Source organism: Pogona vitticeps, chromosome 1, assembly GCF_051106095.1.
Source record: "Pogona vitticeps strain Pit_001003342236 chromosome 1, PviZW2.1, whole genome shotgun sequence".
In the NCBI taxonomy this organism is placed as follows: domain Eukaryota; kingdom Metazoa; phylum Chordata; class Lepidosauria; order Squamata; family Agamidae; genus Pogona; species Pogona vitticeps.
This window is the reverse complement of record NC_135783.1, coordinates 48,966,903-48,984,354: the sequence shown is the minus strand read 5'-3', so window position 1 is coordinate 48,984,354 and position 17,452 is coordinate 48,966,903. Positions and strand designations below refer to the sequence as shown.

The window sequence follows — 17,452 nt, the reverse complement described above, 5'->3', positions numbered from 1 at the left end:
CCTGACAGCACAAAACACACATACAAACACTTTATGCTCCTTCACTCCACTCCCATCTTATATCAATGTATATAAATGCTTCACCCATCATTTTGAACTGGTGCATATTCAAGCATTCAACTTAAATTTCCAGTAACAAAATTTAAATAATAGATTTCTCATAGTATATATTTGAACACAAATGCCTCATTAACTACATTTCATTGAAAACACTTGTACAATAAGTCTAATTGCAGATTGTGAGCTGACAAATTTTACCAGCATCACAACTACATTGCAATTTCCCGCTGTTTGAGACCACAGTAAATTTTGAGGTAATTTCTGTGAACGACGTATACACTTACCACAAGTATTCTGGTCCTTTTGCATGGCAGTTTGTTACATTGTGATTGTCTTGTAGAGACTCCCCTTTTTTGCTAGAAATTCTGCAGGCGTGGCTTTGTTTTGGCCTCCAGCACATGTGATTATCTATATCAGTCCCAAGGGGCAGTGGTGGGTAAATCTTAGGTGATGTTGACAGCGATGTCTTCCGTGCAGCATGGTACTTGGCATTGCAGCAGGAACATCTGGCAAGCACTGTCAAATGCATCAGATAAGTGCTGCCTTCATAATTGCTTTGTGAAATTCTCTTGTGGGGAGAAGGTAGCTGCTGTTGCCTTTGAAATTAGCACAGAGACATGTTTCTAATTGACATACTGGGTTGTAGACGAAGGAGAAAAGATGAGTGTACGGTTCTTCCTTGATCCCTATCCAATGGATATTTGTCTTGCTAGCTAGGTCTCTACTTTTGTAACAGAAATTTCTTTTATTCTGCTTGTAAAAACATAGAATATGTCCTGCCTGGCGGGGGGGGGGCACCACCACTTGACGATCCTATACAAAACTACATCAGAGGTAGATTTCTTACTATTTTCTGTGGCTTTACTGAGCTTGTGTTAAGGCAGTGGGTCACAGAACCATAACATTTTATTACCCATTGCACTAACATTACTGTATTAGAATTCACACTTGAAGTTTTCAGACTCCCAGGTAAATGAAGTTTGATTAGGACTAATACGGGATGGCCAAAAAAAGTGGTATGTCCCAGCATGCAAAAATGAAGCAAACGTGGAGAGTCTGTATGGTTTACATTTGATCCAACCTTGCAAATATTTACCTCTGCATTATGCTGTGTTCACCCAGGCCGTCAAAGGAGTCCCCAAGGTGAATTCCCCCCCCCCCATGAAAGCTACTTATGCACTAGACTCTGATGATTAGGGCAGAGCTACTCGGAATGACAACAATGCGGTGCTCCGTGCTAAGACTTAACCTAGCTCTGACACTCAGTTGTATATTTCCTCCAGTTCTTTTAAAAATCAAAAGCAGTATGAACAACAAACTGCAACGCCTACCATTAAAAGGCGTTTTATTTCAGTTCAGTGGCTGACATAAAATTCCTTCACCTGCTGGCATGTAATTCTATTTATTTGTCTCAAAAAAACCTGTTCAAATTGGCAAAACACAACTTTTTTGCATGCTACAGATAAAGACCAGTTCTGAACTAAAAGCTCAGCTGACAGTTCTCGTGGGCCCTCTTGGGGGTGGGAGGCAATTTTACCCTATTTTGAGAGCTCCCAGCAGTCCTGCAGTCCAAACACACTTCCTGGATTGTATTTTACACACGTATATATTTCTATCTTATGTGATCTCACTCACTCACACACTCTCCCTCTGGCCACTAGAGGGTGCACATGTTTGTAAGGAAAACATGGGAGTGGGAGTTGCAGGAATGAGTCTCTCTCACACTAACGCAAACACACATGCGCGCACAAACATCCTGCTGAGAAGGCTTACACAACTTCAGAAGTTGAAAATAAGCATCTTTTCTGTTGGTCCTCAGGCTGGCATTTGCTCATGTGTTGATTATGCAAGCCTTTTGGTTTTGCAGGTGTGGCTCAGGAGAGATAAGCATCTTATCGGAGATGGTTTGGTCCTCAGAGAGCAAGACAGCAAAAAGCTGTGTTCCAGCCTGGAAAGCTACTGGCAGTCAAAGCAGTTAACACCAGGCTAAATAGAGATGTCTAGATGAAAAAAGGGGGGTAAGATTCCTGACCGTGGGCTGTTTTTTACAGGAGGAAATTTTAATCGTGCAGCTTTTCATACGAGCTCCACCTGGTGAAATTTCCACCTCCACACAATTAAAGGAACAAGAACCCTGTCTCCTTCACCTGTCTGTTGCGGTACAAGGCAGTGCCCTCTTTTCATACATCTACAGAACAATAATTGTGTGCCAACAAGATGATTCCCACATATGGCAACCCTTTCTAGAATCTTCAAGGTGCTTTATCCATTCCTTTTCCTGAGCTCACTCTGGCGCTATGCTGGTTGTCCAAGGCTACACAGGCTGGGTCTTCTCTTTGGTGATGCAGTGAGGAAGGAATTGAACTCCCCGCCTCTGGCTCTGCCCTCCAGTATCCAGCTCACTGAACTGTTTACTCAGCTGTATGTTGTCGTTTAGTCGTGTCCGACTCTTCCTGAGCTGTATGTACCCTGATGCAAATCATCTCCCCTTCTTCACAGCCTTCACTGACTCCTTTTCTGTCTGTATAGACATGAGAACTCATCAGCGGTTTATGGGTTAATGGTGCTGATATGCAAATAGGCACACTTTCCATCCCCAGACGCTGCTTTCACATGTTCAGCTTCAGCCATAAAGAATGCAAGTGATTGTTCTGTACAGATACATATTTAATAAGTTCTACCATGGAGAGAGGAGTGCGAATTTCACTCTGGCTACAGGTACATTGAAAGTGGGTGTGCGGGGAAAACATGGGGTCTCCTAATGACCATGAGATTATTACCAAACCCAGCTTCACTGAAAATGATAGGCAATTAGACATTCTCTGCCCATGTGGCCAAATTCCTCTCCCACAAGGTTGGTGGGGCCACCCACCCAGCAATGTTGTCTTGAAAATCTGGCTACCACCCAGCCAGTGACGCAAGAATACTGCCCCATTCAGATGGAAAAACACAACTTGCTGGGGCTAACCTGAGTAGAATGTTTAATTTTCCACCACTGACTTCTCTGTGGCGGCTTATTTGTTTTGCTTTATTCTTTTTAATGAGCAATTATTTGGAATGATAACTGGGACACAGCCTGTGTTCCACTCAAATGTTTCAGCTGAGGCTGATATTAAGAAAAGAACTGTGGTTTTGTTGTTGTTGTTTAAATGAGGGAGGGGGGGAATAATGATCTTCAGAGTCTGACCTCTTGGCACAACAGAGAGATTTATCAGAGGGGGCATGTGACTAGTGAAGCAAGGCACACAACCCAGGCTTTAAGGAAGCAGCTGCTCACTTATGCTTTAGCACTTGGCAGCTGGACAAACCAGGGAGATGTTTCTGTTGAATACTTCTGCAGAACCCAGTACAGTAAGTAATTTTCCTTGCTGCCATGAGGTGCTATGTATGTATGTATGTATGTATGTATGTATGTATGTATGTATGTATGTATGTATGTATGTATGTATGTATGTATGTATGTATGTATGTATGTATGTATGTATGTATGGGTGTGCATGGGCATGCATATGTGTGCAGTAAAACACACACATACACAGCAGTACTTCCTAGTTTCTCTTCAAACTTCTCACAAAATCCCCTTAGAGCTTGTGTTGCACTTTGTTACCTCACTTATCCAAAATTAGCAATCTTGTGAAGGAGTCATTCTTTTGCAAGACTGCTTTTCATATAAGAGAAATGAAATGTTGTTTTTTGTTTTAGTTTCAGGGGTGGGTGGCCGGTGGGGGAAGTAACATTTAAGGAAGCATGGATTGTCCCTGGCCATTAGTGGCATAGTTTGCCAAGTTTAGTATAGAACAAGGATGATGTATCTTTAAGAGCTGAGGAAGGAAAAACAATTGGCAGCTGGAACTGCTTGCCTTGTAATGGTGCCCTGGAGGAGAACTTGCACTTGGTACAGTTCTCCCTTTTGTAAAATAATTATGGACACAGGGACCCTGGTGCATTTTCCTTGAAACGTCACAAAGGAGGCCACAGTGCAATGCCAATGTTGTATTTCAGTTTAATTGGACCACTGCAATTTACAAGGTACTAAATCAAAATACAACCCAAACAGGTTTCAGGAGTAGTTGTCCATGGCATGTTTAGTAGACAGATGGAAGAAGACTGACTTTTGCTTAATAAAAAATGAAAAAGAAAAGAAAAGTTGCTTTGCATAAATTGTGCAGGAGACAATTTCCAAAGACATAATTCTTGGTGCCTTATTTGTACATTGCAGAGAAAGAGATGTTCTAGTGTGTAAGTTATTCATGTAATAGGTATCACATTTTTCCAGATATTACTGGCCTTTAGAGTTTACTTAGATTTTAGTGGATTCCTTTTTATAAAAAATAAAACTTTATTGCAGACATCAATGAACATAAAGTCACAGCATAGGGAGGCTGATAGTGGGGTGAGGGGGTTGGGTGGGGGCTACTGAATCTGTGTCCTGCTTGTGAACTTCTTTTGTGGTTAGCCAGTGCAGGAAAGAGGATTCTGGACCAGATGCAACATGGCCTCTTTTACTGGTTAGATTTATATCCTGACTTTCCTCCAGTTAGCTTACAGAGGTCTCTCCTTCTCTTCATTGTAGCTTCGCAACTACTCTGTGAAGTAGCTCAGAGTGACAGAGCAGGAATTAACTCAAGGCTATCTAGTGAATGTTCATGTCTTTGGAGGAATAGAATCTGGTTCTCCTATATTCCAGCCAATCACTCTATCCACTATGCCACACTGGTGGCTCTTGTTTTTGCTCTGCTATAGAAGAGACCTTTAGCAGATGAATCTTGTGCTTTTTTTCTGTGTACATTTTGAGTCGTGGGCCTCCTTGTGCCTCAGTTTCAATGGGCTAGAAATCAAATAGCTAAATATGATGTTGTATTAACTCAGCCTTCCTCAAACTGCTATTCTTCAATTATATTGGACTGCAACTCTCAAAATCCTCAGTCAGTATCTCAGCCCCCTCCCCCTTCGCCATCTATACAGTGGTGCCTCGCTTAACGAGCGCACCGTTTAACAACGAATCCGCATAGTGATGCGTTTTTTGAAATTGCTAATGCAATCGCATTGCGATGTTTTAGATAGGGAAAACATCGCATTGCGATGATCAGTAAGTGTTGCGCTTACCGATCTTCGCATTGCGATGTTAGGGAAACACTGATTGGCTGTTCCAAAATGGCCACCGGGTGCAGAAAACGGCTGCCCGCAGCGTTTTCGTGCCCTGCCCTCGCTTACCGAGGCAGCAAAATGGCAGCCGGATGGGGAATCTTCGCTTACCGGTGAGTTTTCCCCCCATAGGAATGCATTAAACAGAGTTTAATGCATTCCTATGGGGTTTTTCCTTCCGTATAGCGATGTTTCCAGATAGCGACATTAATCCTGGAACGGATTAACGTCGCTATGCGGGGCACCACTGTATTTGCAAAATGCTCACGGTGGGCAGAAATGTTGCCACACACTTATCTCGTCATGGCTAGTTTAACTCTCATTTTAAGTCATTTTATTCAAGAACATTTTATATTGCTTTTAATTTAAAAAACAAACTCACAACTGCTTCTCATAAAAACAGATGCAGAAGAGCCAATTGCTAGAAAAAAGTGATTGTTCTAAAACAATTGGAACAAAGCAATTATTTTAAAAAGTGATATAATTAATTGAAACCTGGAATAACTGACAACATTTAACAGAGAAATGCATGGGCAAGTACATAAGTCTTTAGTGGTCTAGGAGGGTGGATGGCTTAATGAATTGTGACCTTGACTGCAAAGGGTAAGGTCAGGAATTAAGATCCCCACCGTGCTTCCCAGGAGAAGAGCCAGCTTATATAGCCTTGGGCAAGCTGCATAGGAGTAGAAAAACTTGACTGACACCATGTGCCTATGATAGGGAGATGATGTTACAAAACAGAATTCAATTCTTCAAAAAAACCTTAATGTTTTTGAATGTGGGATATTGTTCTTCTGTATCCATGATTCAAAATGTCAGGAAATGGCCCAATATCGCTGCATAATATTGTGCCCACATTGCTAGCAGGAAAAAGGATGGCAAGCTTTACATAGTCTTGGGAACACCAATAGAGGCATTCAGTTTGGTCTACAATTCAGTGGTGCCTCGCATGACGATGTTAATTCGTTCCGCAAAAATCGCTGTCGAACGAAAACATCGTCATGCGATTTTAAAAAGCCCATAGAAATGCATTAAAACCCAATTAATGCATTCCTATGGGCTTAAAACTCACAGTCCAGTGAAGATTCTCCATAGTGTGGCCATTTTCACTGCCCGTGCAGCGAATCCGTGCCAGAAAACAGCAGGCGGCCATGTTTTTCACCCAGCGGCCATTTTGAAACCGCTGATCAGCTGGCCGAAAATTGTCGCTTTGCGATGATCGGTTACCGAAACAGGGAACTGATCATCGCAAAGCGAAATTCCCCCATAGGGAACATTGTTTTGCGATCACTTTTGCGATTGCAAAATCTTCAATGTAATGCGATTTCGTCATCAAACGGAGCGCTTGTAAAGCGAGGCACCACTGTATACCCTTTTCTGCTCACTACCATTCACAAAGTGACACCCAGGAAGGGAAAATCCCAGATGCTAGCTCCTTTTAAAAAAAAAAAACCAGTTAACCACTTTTCACCCAAACACAAAGCACTTGTTAAGGCTATTCTTTGACAAGTGTGAATTGAGACAATCTGTCTCATATTAGGCTACAGCTGTTAGTTTGCAAGACTTCCGCAGAACTTACTGGAAAATACAATATTGCCAGGAGTGGAGAGGAATAGGAAGAGAGAACAATCTAATATGAGATGTTGTTGGCTTGCAAGATCCGAGCAGAGCTATTAAAGACAGGACATTTTGGAGGTCATTATCTCATATAGTCAACCCACATTAGAAATTATTTGGTGACACCTAACAGTTTGGAGTAATTTCACAGCTTAAATGAGGGGAGCTTCTGAATATTTGTTCTGTTCTTTAAATATCTTTTAAAATACTTTACGAATGGACACAAAAACCATTTGCCAGCATGAATTCCTATTTGGCCAGGAAAGTGTTAAAAATTCTTCTCCTGGAAGTCAGCTAAGAAGGAATTGAGTCAAAAGTTCAGATTGACCCAGAATTAGAGCTGATTTCCCCTTTGGAGACTTGTATCAGGGGCCTGATCTCAGAAATCCTAAGAGAATGTTTACTGAAAGTTCTCACAGCTGGGAGAAACATAACTGCTCTGTGCATTTGTAATGCAGAAATACTTCGAATATGCCATACCAAATTGGTATGAGTTTCTCCCCTGAAACCAGCTGTGATTTCAGACTAAATCAAATCTCTGTATTTAATAAAGTAAGATGGCTTAGTGGGACTTTTTTTCTCTCTGGTATTTTCTTTTTCCAGTTTTCCCGTGAGATACGGCAGAGAATGCAACAGACAGTCGTCTAATGGGGACCCTTCTGTGCTTCTTCAGTGTGATGACAGCGTGTTGGCTCTTTTGACAACAGTGAAAGGACAATGGGATCCAGTGCTCTTGGGAAAGCTGCCACGTTGGATGAGCTCTTAAGCACCTGTATTAGAATGTTTGGTAGGAGTCTTCCATTTTTCCTAGATATATTTTAATGTGTTTGTAGTTTTTATTTTTCCTGGAAGGTATGGTTGAGTCAATATTATCACACCTTGTACCGCATGGCATTACATTGTGACTTGTCATTGTCTTTGGACTACGTAGCATATGCTGTATATCAAACTATTGAGAGGTTGAGATCAGATAGAGTGAGCCCACCTGCTGCTTTAAAATTATGCCGATTGCTTACATTTGCCTGTTTGTAACCATAGTGGCTTGCAGATTTCAAAGAAGAGGGAAATAATGGAGATGGGGTTGTGAAGTAGCTGAAGCCAAACAACTCACTGCCCCACTGCCAGACAAATAGCTAGCAGAGGAAATCAGCAACATTTGTAAAATATAATCTTAGGAAAAGGCTGCACATGGTTTTGCAGCCTTACTCTCACACAGGCAACATAGGGCACAGCAAATAAAGCCCATTTCAGATTTGAACCTCATAATTCCAAAGTACTGTAATGAAAAAAGCATTTTGAAGGAGCTAATGACAAATGTGCCACTTGGAATTAATGATCACAGTCAATGTGCTCTACTCTGTATCCCCACAGTTTCTTTTAAAATGATGTATGCTAATTCATTTCCATGCTATGTATATCAGGCAACAAGGATTCTCCAGCTCATTTGGCCTTGTGCAAGTGTTTTGACGTCTTCCCATGTAATATGTAGTGCCTTCCAGTCTTGCATCAGTGTTCTGCACCATGTTATTTGAGGTCATTCTCACTGTTGTTTGGTGCCGGTGTGTGTGTGTCCAACTCATTGCTACCTTGGGATCTGATTGTTCTCCATATGAAAAATATGGCCAGCCAGTTGGAGTCTTCTACGCACGATGATGTTATGATGTTTATACAAGCTGCTCCTTCAGCGTACCTACTTGATGGTAATGTGATTGAAATACCAGATCTTTAAGATTCTGAGGAAAAACATCTGCTGAAAGACATTGAGCCTCTTGTTGATACTTGCTGACTTCTTACAAGTCTCACTGGCATAAATAGCTATCAGGATCACTATAGAGCCAGACAGCCAGAGCTTAATCTTCTATGATATGAATGGTGAGGACCAGAACTTGTTCATCTCCCAGAAGATGGCTATCACAACACTTAATGCCCACTACTGCATCTCCATTCCAGGCAATCGTACTAACCAGATAAGTGAACCTCTCCACTTCCACTAGCTGCTGCTATCTGAGTACAGTTCCCTGTATTGGGACTGTGGGGTTCACATGCATGATTTTTTATTTCTCAGCACTTATCCTGAGGCCAACTTTATTTGCTCCTTCATCCAAGACAGTTGTGACATGTTGCAGTTGCAGTTCATCTTCCTTAAGCAAGGTTATATTGTTGGTGAAATCTAGATCACCAGTATAACTTTGGTCAGTCCACTGGATGCCTGTCTTAGTGTGTAGTAAAGTTAGCTGCATGACAAAGTCAAGGACCACAAGGAAAAGGAGTGGGGACAACATACAGCCTTGTCTGACTCTGGTGGTAATCTCAAAGAAGTCCGTATGACCATTCTCAATCTTAATGCAGCAGCTTGATCATTAATAACAAGTTTTTAAAGATGGTAATGAAGACTGCAGATCCTGCTGTACAGATGCAGGATCTGCCAAAGGGACTCTCAGTGGACACCATCGATAGCTTTTTCAAAGTTGATGAAGTTGATGGTTAATGGATGCCGATACTCAATGCACTGTTCTTTGATGTTTCTTAATGTAAAAATTTGCTTGCTACATGATCTTCCACATCAGAATCCAGCTTGTTCCTCTCTTAGGCATTTGTCAAGGGCGCTTCACAGTCGCCTAAAGAGGACTACACAAAATGCCTTCCCAGACACTGAGAGAAGGGTGATACCCCTCCAATTGGTGCATTAGGATATGTTACATTTCTTGGGGACTTTGACAATGGCACCTCTTCACCAATTTTCCAGGACTATACCACTTCGCCAACACTTCTTAAACAGCTTTGTCAGCTTTTCTGCCATGGTCTGGCCACCACAGTTTAAGATTTCCACAGGTATCTCATGCAAGCCTGCTACCTTGTTGTTTTTAAGGCTTCCAATCGCAATCTTAACTTTTTCAAAAGTGATTTCACCGGCGTTCACCTGGAGCTGTTGTTGAGCATTCTCTTCACTGAGCTTATATGTACTAATGGGGTCTGACTGATTGAGGGTTTCCTGAAAATATTCAACCCATCTTCTATTTTGTTGTTCTTGGGTGACCAGAAGTTTCCCGTTCTTGTCCTTTATTGGGACATGAAAGCTCTTCCTTGTTCCCATCAGTTCTCTAATGATACAATAAAGGGTTTCAGAATCATTTCAGTTAGCTACTTCATGTGCTTCAGTGCCTTTCCACTGCATCCATTCCTTCTTGTCCTTCTTGCAGCTTTTCTTCACCAAGCAGTTGAGCTCTGTATATTTTCTGCTAATTTTTTCCACTTCTTTTACATCTTTGGCTTGGTCCCATTTTAATTTTATAGCTTTCCTTTTGTTGATCAGCTTCCATGATCTATCTTGGATCCACTGTTCATTCTGTCAATCACATCTCCTAATGACATTTTGGCTGCATTCTGTGGTGGTATCTCTAAGATTGGTCCACAGGCCTTCCACTTCCACCATGCCCTTGAGAAAGCCAAAGTAACTGTGTATTTTCTGAGCAAGAGAAACAACAATTGTAGGGTTTTTATGTTTCTCTGTTGCAAATTGTCTTTTTGATGTGGACTTTCTTGGAATTCAGAAATTTAACTTAATTTTACCCTAACTAAATAATGGTCCAACTCAATGTCTGCCAGTTTATAGGCCTTTGCATCATGCAGTGATTACCTCCACTTCCAACTAATACAAATAAAATCAATCTCGTTTAAAGTATGTCCATCTGGTGCCCACCAGCTTGCCTTGTGAATACGTTGATGTTGAAAGTATGTGTTACCAACACACAGTCCATTGGGTTCAAGAAGAATACTAGTTGCTCGCCATTATCACTAAGACAAGCTGAAGACACATGAACTCCAATCACATTTTCTAGTCCACTTCGATAACCTCCCAGTTAGGCATTAAAATACCCAGTAAAGATCTTCAGGTTATGATTTGGGATGCTGTTGAAGGTGTCCTGGAGTTGCTCATAAAATTCATCCTTCACTGTGTCATCCATATTATCAGTTCGCATGTAAGCTTGTATAATAGTAGCTTTGGCGTGCCCGTAGGTGAAGTGGGCTGTCATTACTCAATCACTGACCAATTTCCACCCAGTGAGCACCCTTGTTTCCCATTCACTCAAACGAGGCCAACCCCATGCTCATTTTCAAAATAAACAAGCCCAAATCATTTTGCATAGTTACAATGGTGTAATGCTCATGGCTTAACTTTCAAAGCATTTTGCCTTGAGCAGAGAGATCAGACATCATCTGTTGCAAATTGAATTAAAGAACTCACTGTGTCATGGGTAAGATCTACAGTGATTTCTCAACTTGAAGCAATTTGCCTCACAAAGTTGTCATCAATGTTATGCTAGCGTAATAATGCAATATGATTTTGGGCACAGTTTAAGTAGCAAATTAATAGCACTAATTCAATGAGGTAAATGTTTTTAAGCTTAAGCTGTAACAGGAACAAATTAATTTCCCCATTTCTGACAATGAGCACCATTTAATTAATTTTAGGCCTAAGGTTCCAGTCTCTGGAATGGGGACATGGGGCTCTCCATATATTGTTGGAAAATAAACCCTCCCCCACATCATCACTTGATATTGACTAGGCTGATTGGAGCTGATTGAAGCCTCTGGCCAGCAAAACCTGAAAGGTGACACTTTCTCCACGCTGATATACACTACATAACATGGCATGTTTTCTGTCTCTATATCTATCTCATTTATAGGCTGCCTTTCTCTTAATGAGGGAATTCAAAGTGGCTCACATTTAAAAAAAAAGAAAGAAACTAAAAACACAATAAATTATGCATTAAAAATTAAACTATAATAGTAATTAAAGTACACTGAATGATTAAAAACATTAAAAAATTTAAAGCAAACTTACTCAGACACCAGCATTTAGGGACTCCATTATGGTTATTAACAGCCTACCTGAAGAGGTGGGTCTTCAATTGTTGTTGGAAGGATAAAGGCCAATCTAACCTCTCAAGGGAGAGCATCCCATAACCTGGGGGCAGTCACTGAGAAGTTCATCTCCCATTTCTCTATCAAATATGCCTGTGATGGCAATGGGACCACAAAGAGGGCCTCCTCTGATGATCTTAAGGACCAGGAAGGCTCATGTGGAAACATATGATCCTTCAAATAACCTGGACCCAAATCGTCAGCGGCATAGGTGACTCCCTCTCCTTTGGAGGGACGACCCTTGCCGCAAAGAGTGAGGTACGCAGCTTGGGAATACATCTGGACCTGGCGTTTATCATGGAAACCCAGGTGGCGTCCGTGGTCCGCTCCGCCTATTTTCATCTATGGCGGATTGCCCAGCTGCAACCATATCTTGATCAGGGGGCCCTCACTACTCTAGTCCATGCACTTGTAATCTCGAGATTAGACCATTGTAACGCACTCTACGTGGGGCTGCCTTTGAGGCTCATGCGGAAACTCCAGATGGTCCAGAATGCAGCAGCCAGGCTTCTTAGTGGGGTGAGAAAACACCAGCATATCTCCCCCACTCTGGCTGCTTTGCACTGGTTGCCCATCCGTTTCCGCGTTGACTTCAAAGTGCTAATGATCACTTATAAAGCCCTAAACGGTTTGGGACCTCAGTATTTGGCAGACCGTCTTCTCCCACCCAGATCTACCCGAATCACCCGACATAGCCAGCAGGGGCGGCTGAGGGGTCTGACACCGAGAGAGGCCCGGAAGGAAAAAACAAGAAACCGGGCCTTCTCGGCGGTGGCTCCTTGGCTGTGGAACACCCTTCCAACAGAAATTCGGCTGGCCCCCTCACTGGGTGTTTTTAAAAGCCAGTTAAAAACTTGGTTATTCAAGCAGGCCTTCCCTCCAGTCAATTAAGTCTTTCTCCTTTTTTCTTTTCTTTGCTATTCCATCTTGGTAATCCTCTCTTTAAATTAATTGTTTTAAATTGAAATTGTAATTGTAATTTTATGGTTTTATATATTTTTATACTGTTCTGTTTTATTTTGTAAGCCGCCCCAAGTAGACATGGTTTAGAGGGGCAGGGTAAAAATCAAATAAATAAATAAATAAAATAAATATAGGACTCTGTAAGAAATAACCAATACTTTTCATTGGGCCCAGAAATTGAATAGCAACCAGTACAGTTGTTGTAGCAGAGGCATTATACTATTTATTTATTTATTTATTTATTTTATTTCTATCCCGCCTATCTGGTCTTATTAGAGCTGGGCATGAACCTTTGTTTCAGAGGTCCAGTCCAATTTGTTGCTGTGCTTGCACAGGTGTTCTGCAGGCATGGCACCCTCCCCTGCACACTAGCCCATTCTTCAGGTGACACCTGCTTCTCCCTCTGCTTCCCAGAACAACTGCTTACTCACCTTTTGCAGTGTGCTCTTCCGCCTTCTCTGTCAGCCACCCACTCCAAAGCATTGTTGCAGGAATCCATGCCCCACTTCCTCATCAGAGTGGGTGCCTGATGGAGACGGTGGAAGAGGGAAGAGCACTCTAAAAAGGTGAGTGAGCAGTCATGCTGGGTAGGTGGGGAGGGAAGCGTGCATTGCCTGAGGAATGGGTGAACGTGCAGGGGAGGTGGGAAGATGCCCTGCCTGACAACACCTGTGTGAGTGCAGCAACGGATTGGACTTCTAAACCGAGGTTCATGCCCATCTCTAGTGCTCACTATAACTGGCCCCAGTCAATAATCTGGCAGTCAACTTTTGAACAGTTAATGTTTCCAAACTGTTTTCAAAGGCAGCCCACATAGAACATGTTACAGTAATCCAAGTGAGATGTAACTAAGGCATGTATCACTGAAGCCAAATCAGACATCTCAAAGAATGGGTGCAGCTGTTGCACCAGTTTTAACTGTGCAAATAGCTACCACCAAAACCTGTGCATCTAGGCTCAGATCTGAGTTTTCAGGGGGAGTATAACCCCATCCATCACAGATTGTGTCCCTCTTCCCTCATCTGCATTCCGATTGACCAGGAGCTCCTCTGTCTTATTTGTATGAAGTTTCAGTTTGTTTGCCCTTACCCAGTCCATTACTAACACCAGCACCAGTTTAGAACTGAGACAGCTTCCTTGAAATTTTGAAGGAAATGAGAGAAAGTGTCGGATGTCATCAGGATATTGGTGACACAGAACCCCAAATCTCTGAACCACCTCTCCCTGCAGTTTAACGTGTATGTTAAATGGCATGGGGAGGACAAAACAGAATCCTGGGGGATGCAACAGGCCAATGGCCAGGGAGTCAAACAGGAGTTCCCCAGCACCACCTTCTAAGTTTCACCCTCTAGAAAGGAGGAAACTTCTCTCTGTCCCAGAGAGACAGGCCAGAAGGATACCATGATGGATAGTACTGAAAGCCACTGAGAGATCCAGTAGAACCAACATGGACACACTCCCCTGTTCAGTTCTCAGTGTAAGTAATCCACCAAGGTGACCAAAACTGCCTCCATCCCATAGCCAGGCCCGAAATCAGATTGAAATGAGTGTAGAGGATCTGCTCCTTCTGTGAATCCTTGGAGCTGAGAAACCACCATGCATTCCAGTACCTTGTCCAGAAATTAAATATTTGAAACTGGCTAATAGTTGTCCAGTAAAGTAGGATTCAAGGAGGGCATTTTCAATAATGGTCTTATTACTGTCTCCTTAAAACATACTGGGATTTTACCCAGATGCAAGGAGCCATTCACTGCTCCTCTTACCCTCTTGGCCAGTTCCCTTCTGGCTGCTTTTATAAGCCAGGAGGGGCAAAAGTTTAGAACACATGTGGTGGTTTTCATCTCTCTAAGAATCCTGTCCAGGTTGCATGAATTGAAACATATCCATTATCATGAGACAAGCAGAGATCAAAGTTTCACCTACAGGACCTGTATTAACTACAGCATCCAAATCAAAGTGCTCTGCTGTCCTCTGAAGATGCCAGCCACAAAGACTGGTGAAACGCTAGGAAGAACAACCTTCAGAACACGGCCAAAGAGCCCGAAAAACCCACAACAACCATTAGATCCCGGCCGTGAAAGCCTTTGTGAGTACATTTTCTGCCATCATTGCTTTAGCCACAATCCCACTTGTTTTATCACTGTCAGCTTCCTGGTAAACCAGAACACTCCTCTAGCTCTACACTGTAGGAGGGAAGCTAATGAGGAATTGTGTCCACAGTCCTGTTCAGTTCCCCATTCCAGATGTCAACCAGGGCTTCAGCAAAAATTTTTGTCAAAGTAACAAGAAATTCCCCAAGAGGCATCAGGAAACTCGTCAAATCCTTGCACATGTTGAGTTCCAATAAGCCTGAACCCCACCAGATAGTGATCTGTCCATGACAATGGAACCACAGAGAGTTCCTCCACATCCAGATGTTTTGTTGCATGTTGGGTGAAACAGGTACAGGTATGGCCAGCCAACCTGCCTACTCTGGCAAAATAAATGCTCTCATCTTGTTTAAAATGATACAAAGGCTGACATTCTGTTGCTTAACATAGTAAATTTCAGTTGAGTTGACCCACTGAATCAGTGGGGATTTGGTGAGTCAACTCTTTTGTAAGTTCAATTGATTCAAATGCGCCTACTCTGCTAAAATAAGTCACAGCTAGAGTGGGACTATTTACATTAATGGAACTTACCTGACTCACCAAACCGCCACCAGTTTAATAAAGCTATTATAGTGCACTGTATGTTGCTAAACAAAAGGATTTCAGTTTGTACATTTTTGTACATAGAAATTACCACTGTGTAGGGAAACTGTAACATGTAAAGCAGCCGAAGAGAAACTGAACACTAATCAGGAGCATGAGAAGAGGATGCAGATCACCTCTCACAGAAAATAACAAAATGGCCTGGACTGGGAGATATCCCTTGGGGGGGGGGTGGAAAGCTGGTGTGTATACCTTTACATTGACGTTATAGGTGACTTTTGCTTCCTTTTCTAAAGTGCTCATTTGGCAACTCACTAGAGATGGGGGTATTCGTATTTGTATATGAATATCCTCACACAGGTGGTGTTAACGAGGGTCTAGCCCTATGGGGCCGGATGGTCCATTCACCGATCCACCGTGGACACGGACAGCAGGATTCTACCAATGGCTCCTCAGTGTGCGATCTGCTTGCCACTCTTCGACCTCGCACCGAGGCTTGTCCTCCTGCCTCCTGCCAGGAGTGGTGAGCGGATTGCGTGCTGCAGAGCTATTGATAGAATCACACCATCCCTGTCCACGGTGGATCGGTGAGTGGACCGTCCAGCCCCATGGGGCTGGACCCTCATTAATGCCACCTGTGCGGGCATATTTGTGTACGAATACACCCATCTCTACAATTGACCAATGTAACCTGTATTTTACCATTGTTGATAGTAATTTAGAGATATTTGAGTGTTCACATGTGTGTCTGCATGTGTAAGAGAGAGAAACCATTCAGTTGCCTTCAGTGTAAATATTTTGACATTGGTACTGTTCAGTAATGCACATTATCTTGTTTTGTGTTTTTACAGATCGCAAAGGGGAACTGAGCAACAATAATTTGCCAAGAACCTTCCTATTAATGCATCGATGGTATTTACCATCCACAGAATTGGCAAGCAAACTTCTCTCCCTATATCCTTTCAGATATGTATATTGACGATACCAACAATCTGTCGATCATTGTACTGTACATTGATTTTGTAGACAGTATTTAAGAAATGGAAATGACTAACAACTTTGTCCTTTGAGTTCAGATTGGTCATTGAGACTTACATTAATTCTTCAAATTTTGTAAATTACAGATTAGTAAATTGGTGTAGTCATGTTCAGATACATGTCTTCTGAACAGAAAAAGATATTGCTGTATTGTAAATAATTTCTAGCCGCTTTTAAAAATGATTACAATGTTGAAAACAGTGGCTTTTAAAAATAACTATGATCATGATACTGAAAATCCATTGCCAATTATTTACATCCATATGTATTTATGGAGATAATTTTTATCTGCCTTCTAATTTGTTTGAGCTCTCTTTAGTGATGGAAGAAGCATGAGATAAATTTATCAGTCAAACCAGTAAATAACATGAGCTAATGCAGCAGAAAGACAAAAATAAAATGTATAACTTCAATAGCCAATAAATAAGGCAACAGTTTAACAAACAAAAATACTCTATTTTTAAAAGTTAAACTGCAGGGTATAAAAGCTTCTTTAACTAATCTACATATAGAGATGCCAGCGGGGAAAACTGCAGTCAAATCCGCTTAAGAATCTGCTATTTCATGAGGTAAATGAGTCTTTGTTTCACTAGCATGTGCAACACGTTTACAGATACATATTCGTATATTTCAGAAAATTAAAAGAAGGAAACTATCTGGTCCAATAGGATGATAGCGATGGCATTATACAGAGAGCCATGTGATGCAGGAGATGCATAATTTGATCTCCTGGATTTTTTTTTCCTTTTTCTTTCTTTTTCCTCATTGAAGGGATTACATTGGGTTTGTGGTGCAAGGAGGTTAACCTTTCCCCGGTACCATTTTCACCGTCTAATTCCTTCTTCCTAGAAGCTGCTAATGAGTTCATAGTGTAGAACATGAGCCCATATTATACTTGTCTGCTCCACAAAAAAAATTGTAGTGTATATGCGCAGCCAAATCAACTGGGTGAAATATGCCATTTCTAATTGTTAAGCAAAGACATGTAACAGAGTACATACTTTACATCA

General features: G+C 41.9%; 1 protein-coding gene and 1 long non-coding RNA gene across 4 annotated transcripts in view; one reads left to right on the top strand and one right to left on the bottom strand.

The window, feature by feature from the left end:
- Positions 1-555, bottom strand: part of LOC140704869 (uncharacterized) — a 28,515-nt gene extending 27,960 nt beyond the window's left edge. The window contains exon 1 of the long non-coding RNA XR_013540442.1: positions 345-555. This is a non-coding gene — a long non-coding RNA (uncharacterized LOC140704869). The remainder of the gene's footprint in view (positions 1-344) is intronic.
- Positions 1-17,452, top strand: part of RASGRP3 (RAS guanyl releasing protein 3) — an 86,656-nt gene that overhangs the window by 18,950 nt on the left and 50,254 nt on the right. Inside the window, exons 2-4 of one of the 3 annotated variants that reach the window (XM_078383069.1) lie at positions 7,426-7,609; positions 16,256-16,358; positions 16,949-17,011. In XM_078383069.1, coding sequence (XP_078239195.1) covers positions 7,540-7,609; positions 16,256-16,358; positions 16,949-17,011 — 236 coding nt within the window. In that variant the 5' untranslated portion in view covers positions 7,426-7,539. Of the gene's footprint in view, positions 1-7,425; positions 7,610-16,255; positions 16,359-16,759; positions 17,012-17,452 lie in introns of those variants that run through there. The other 2 variants (XM_072992216.2, XM_072992221.2) reach the window with 2 other exon arrangements.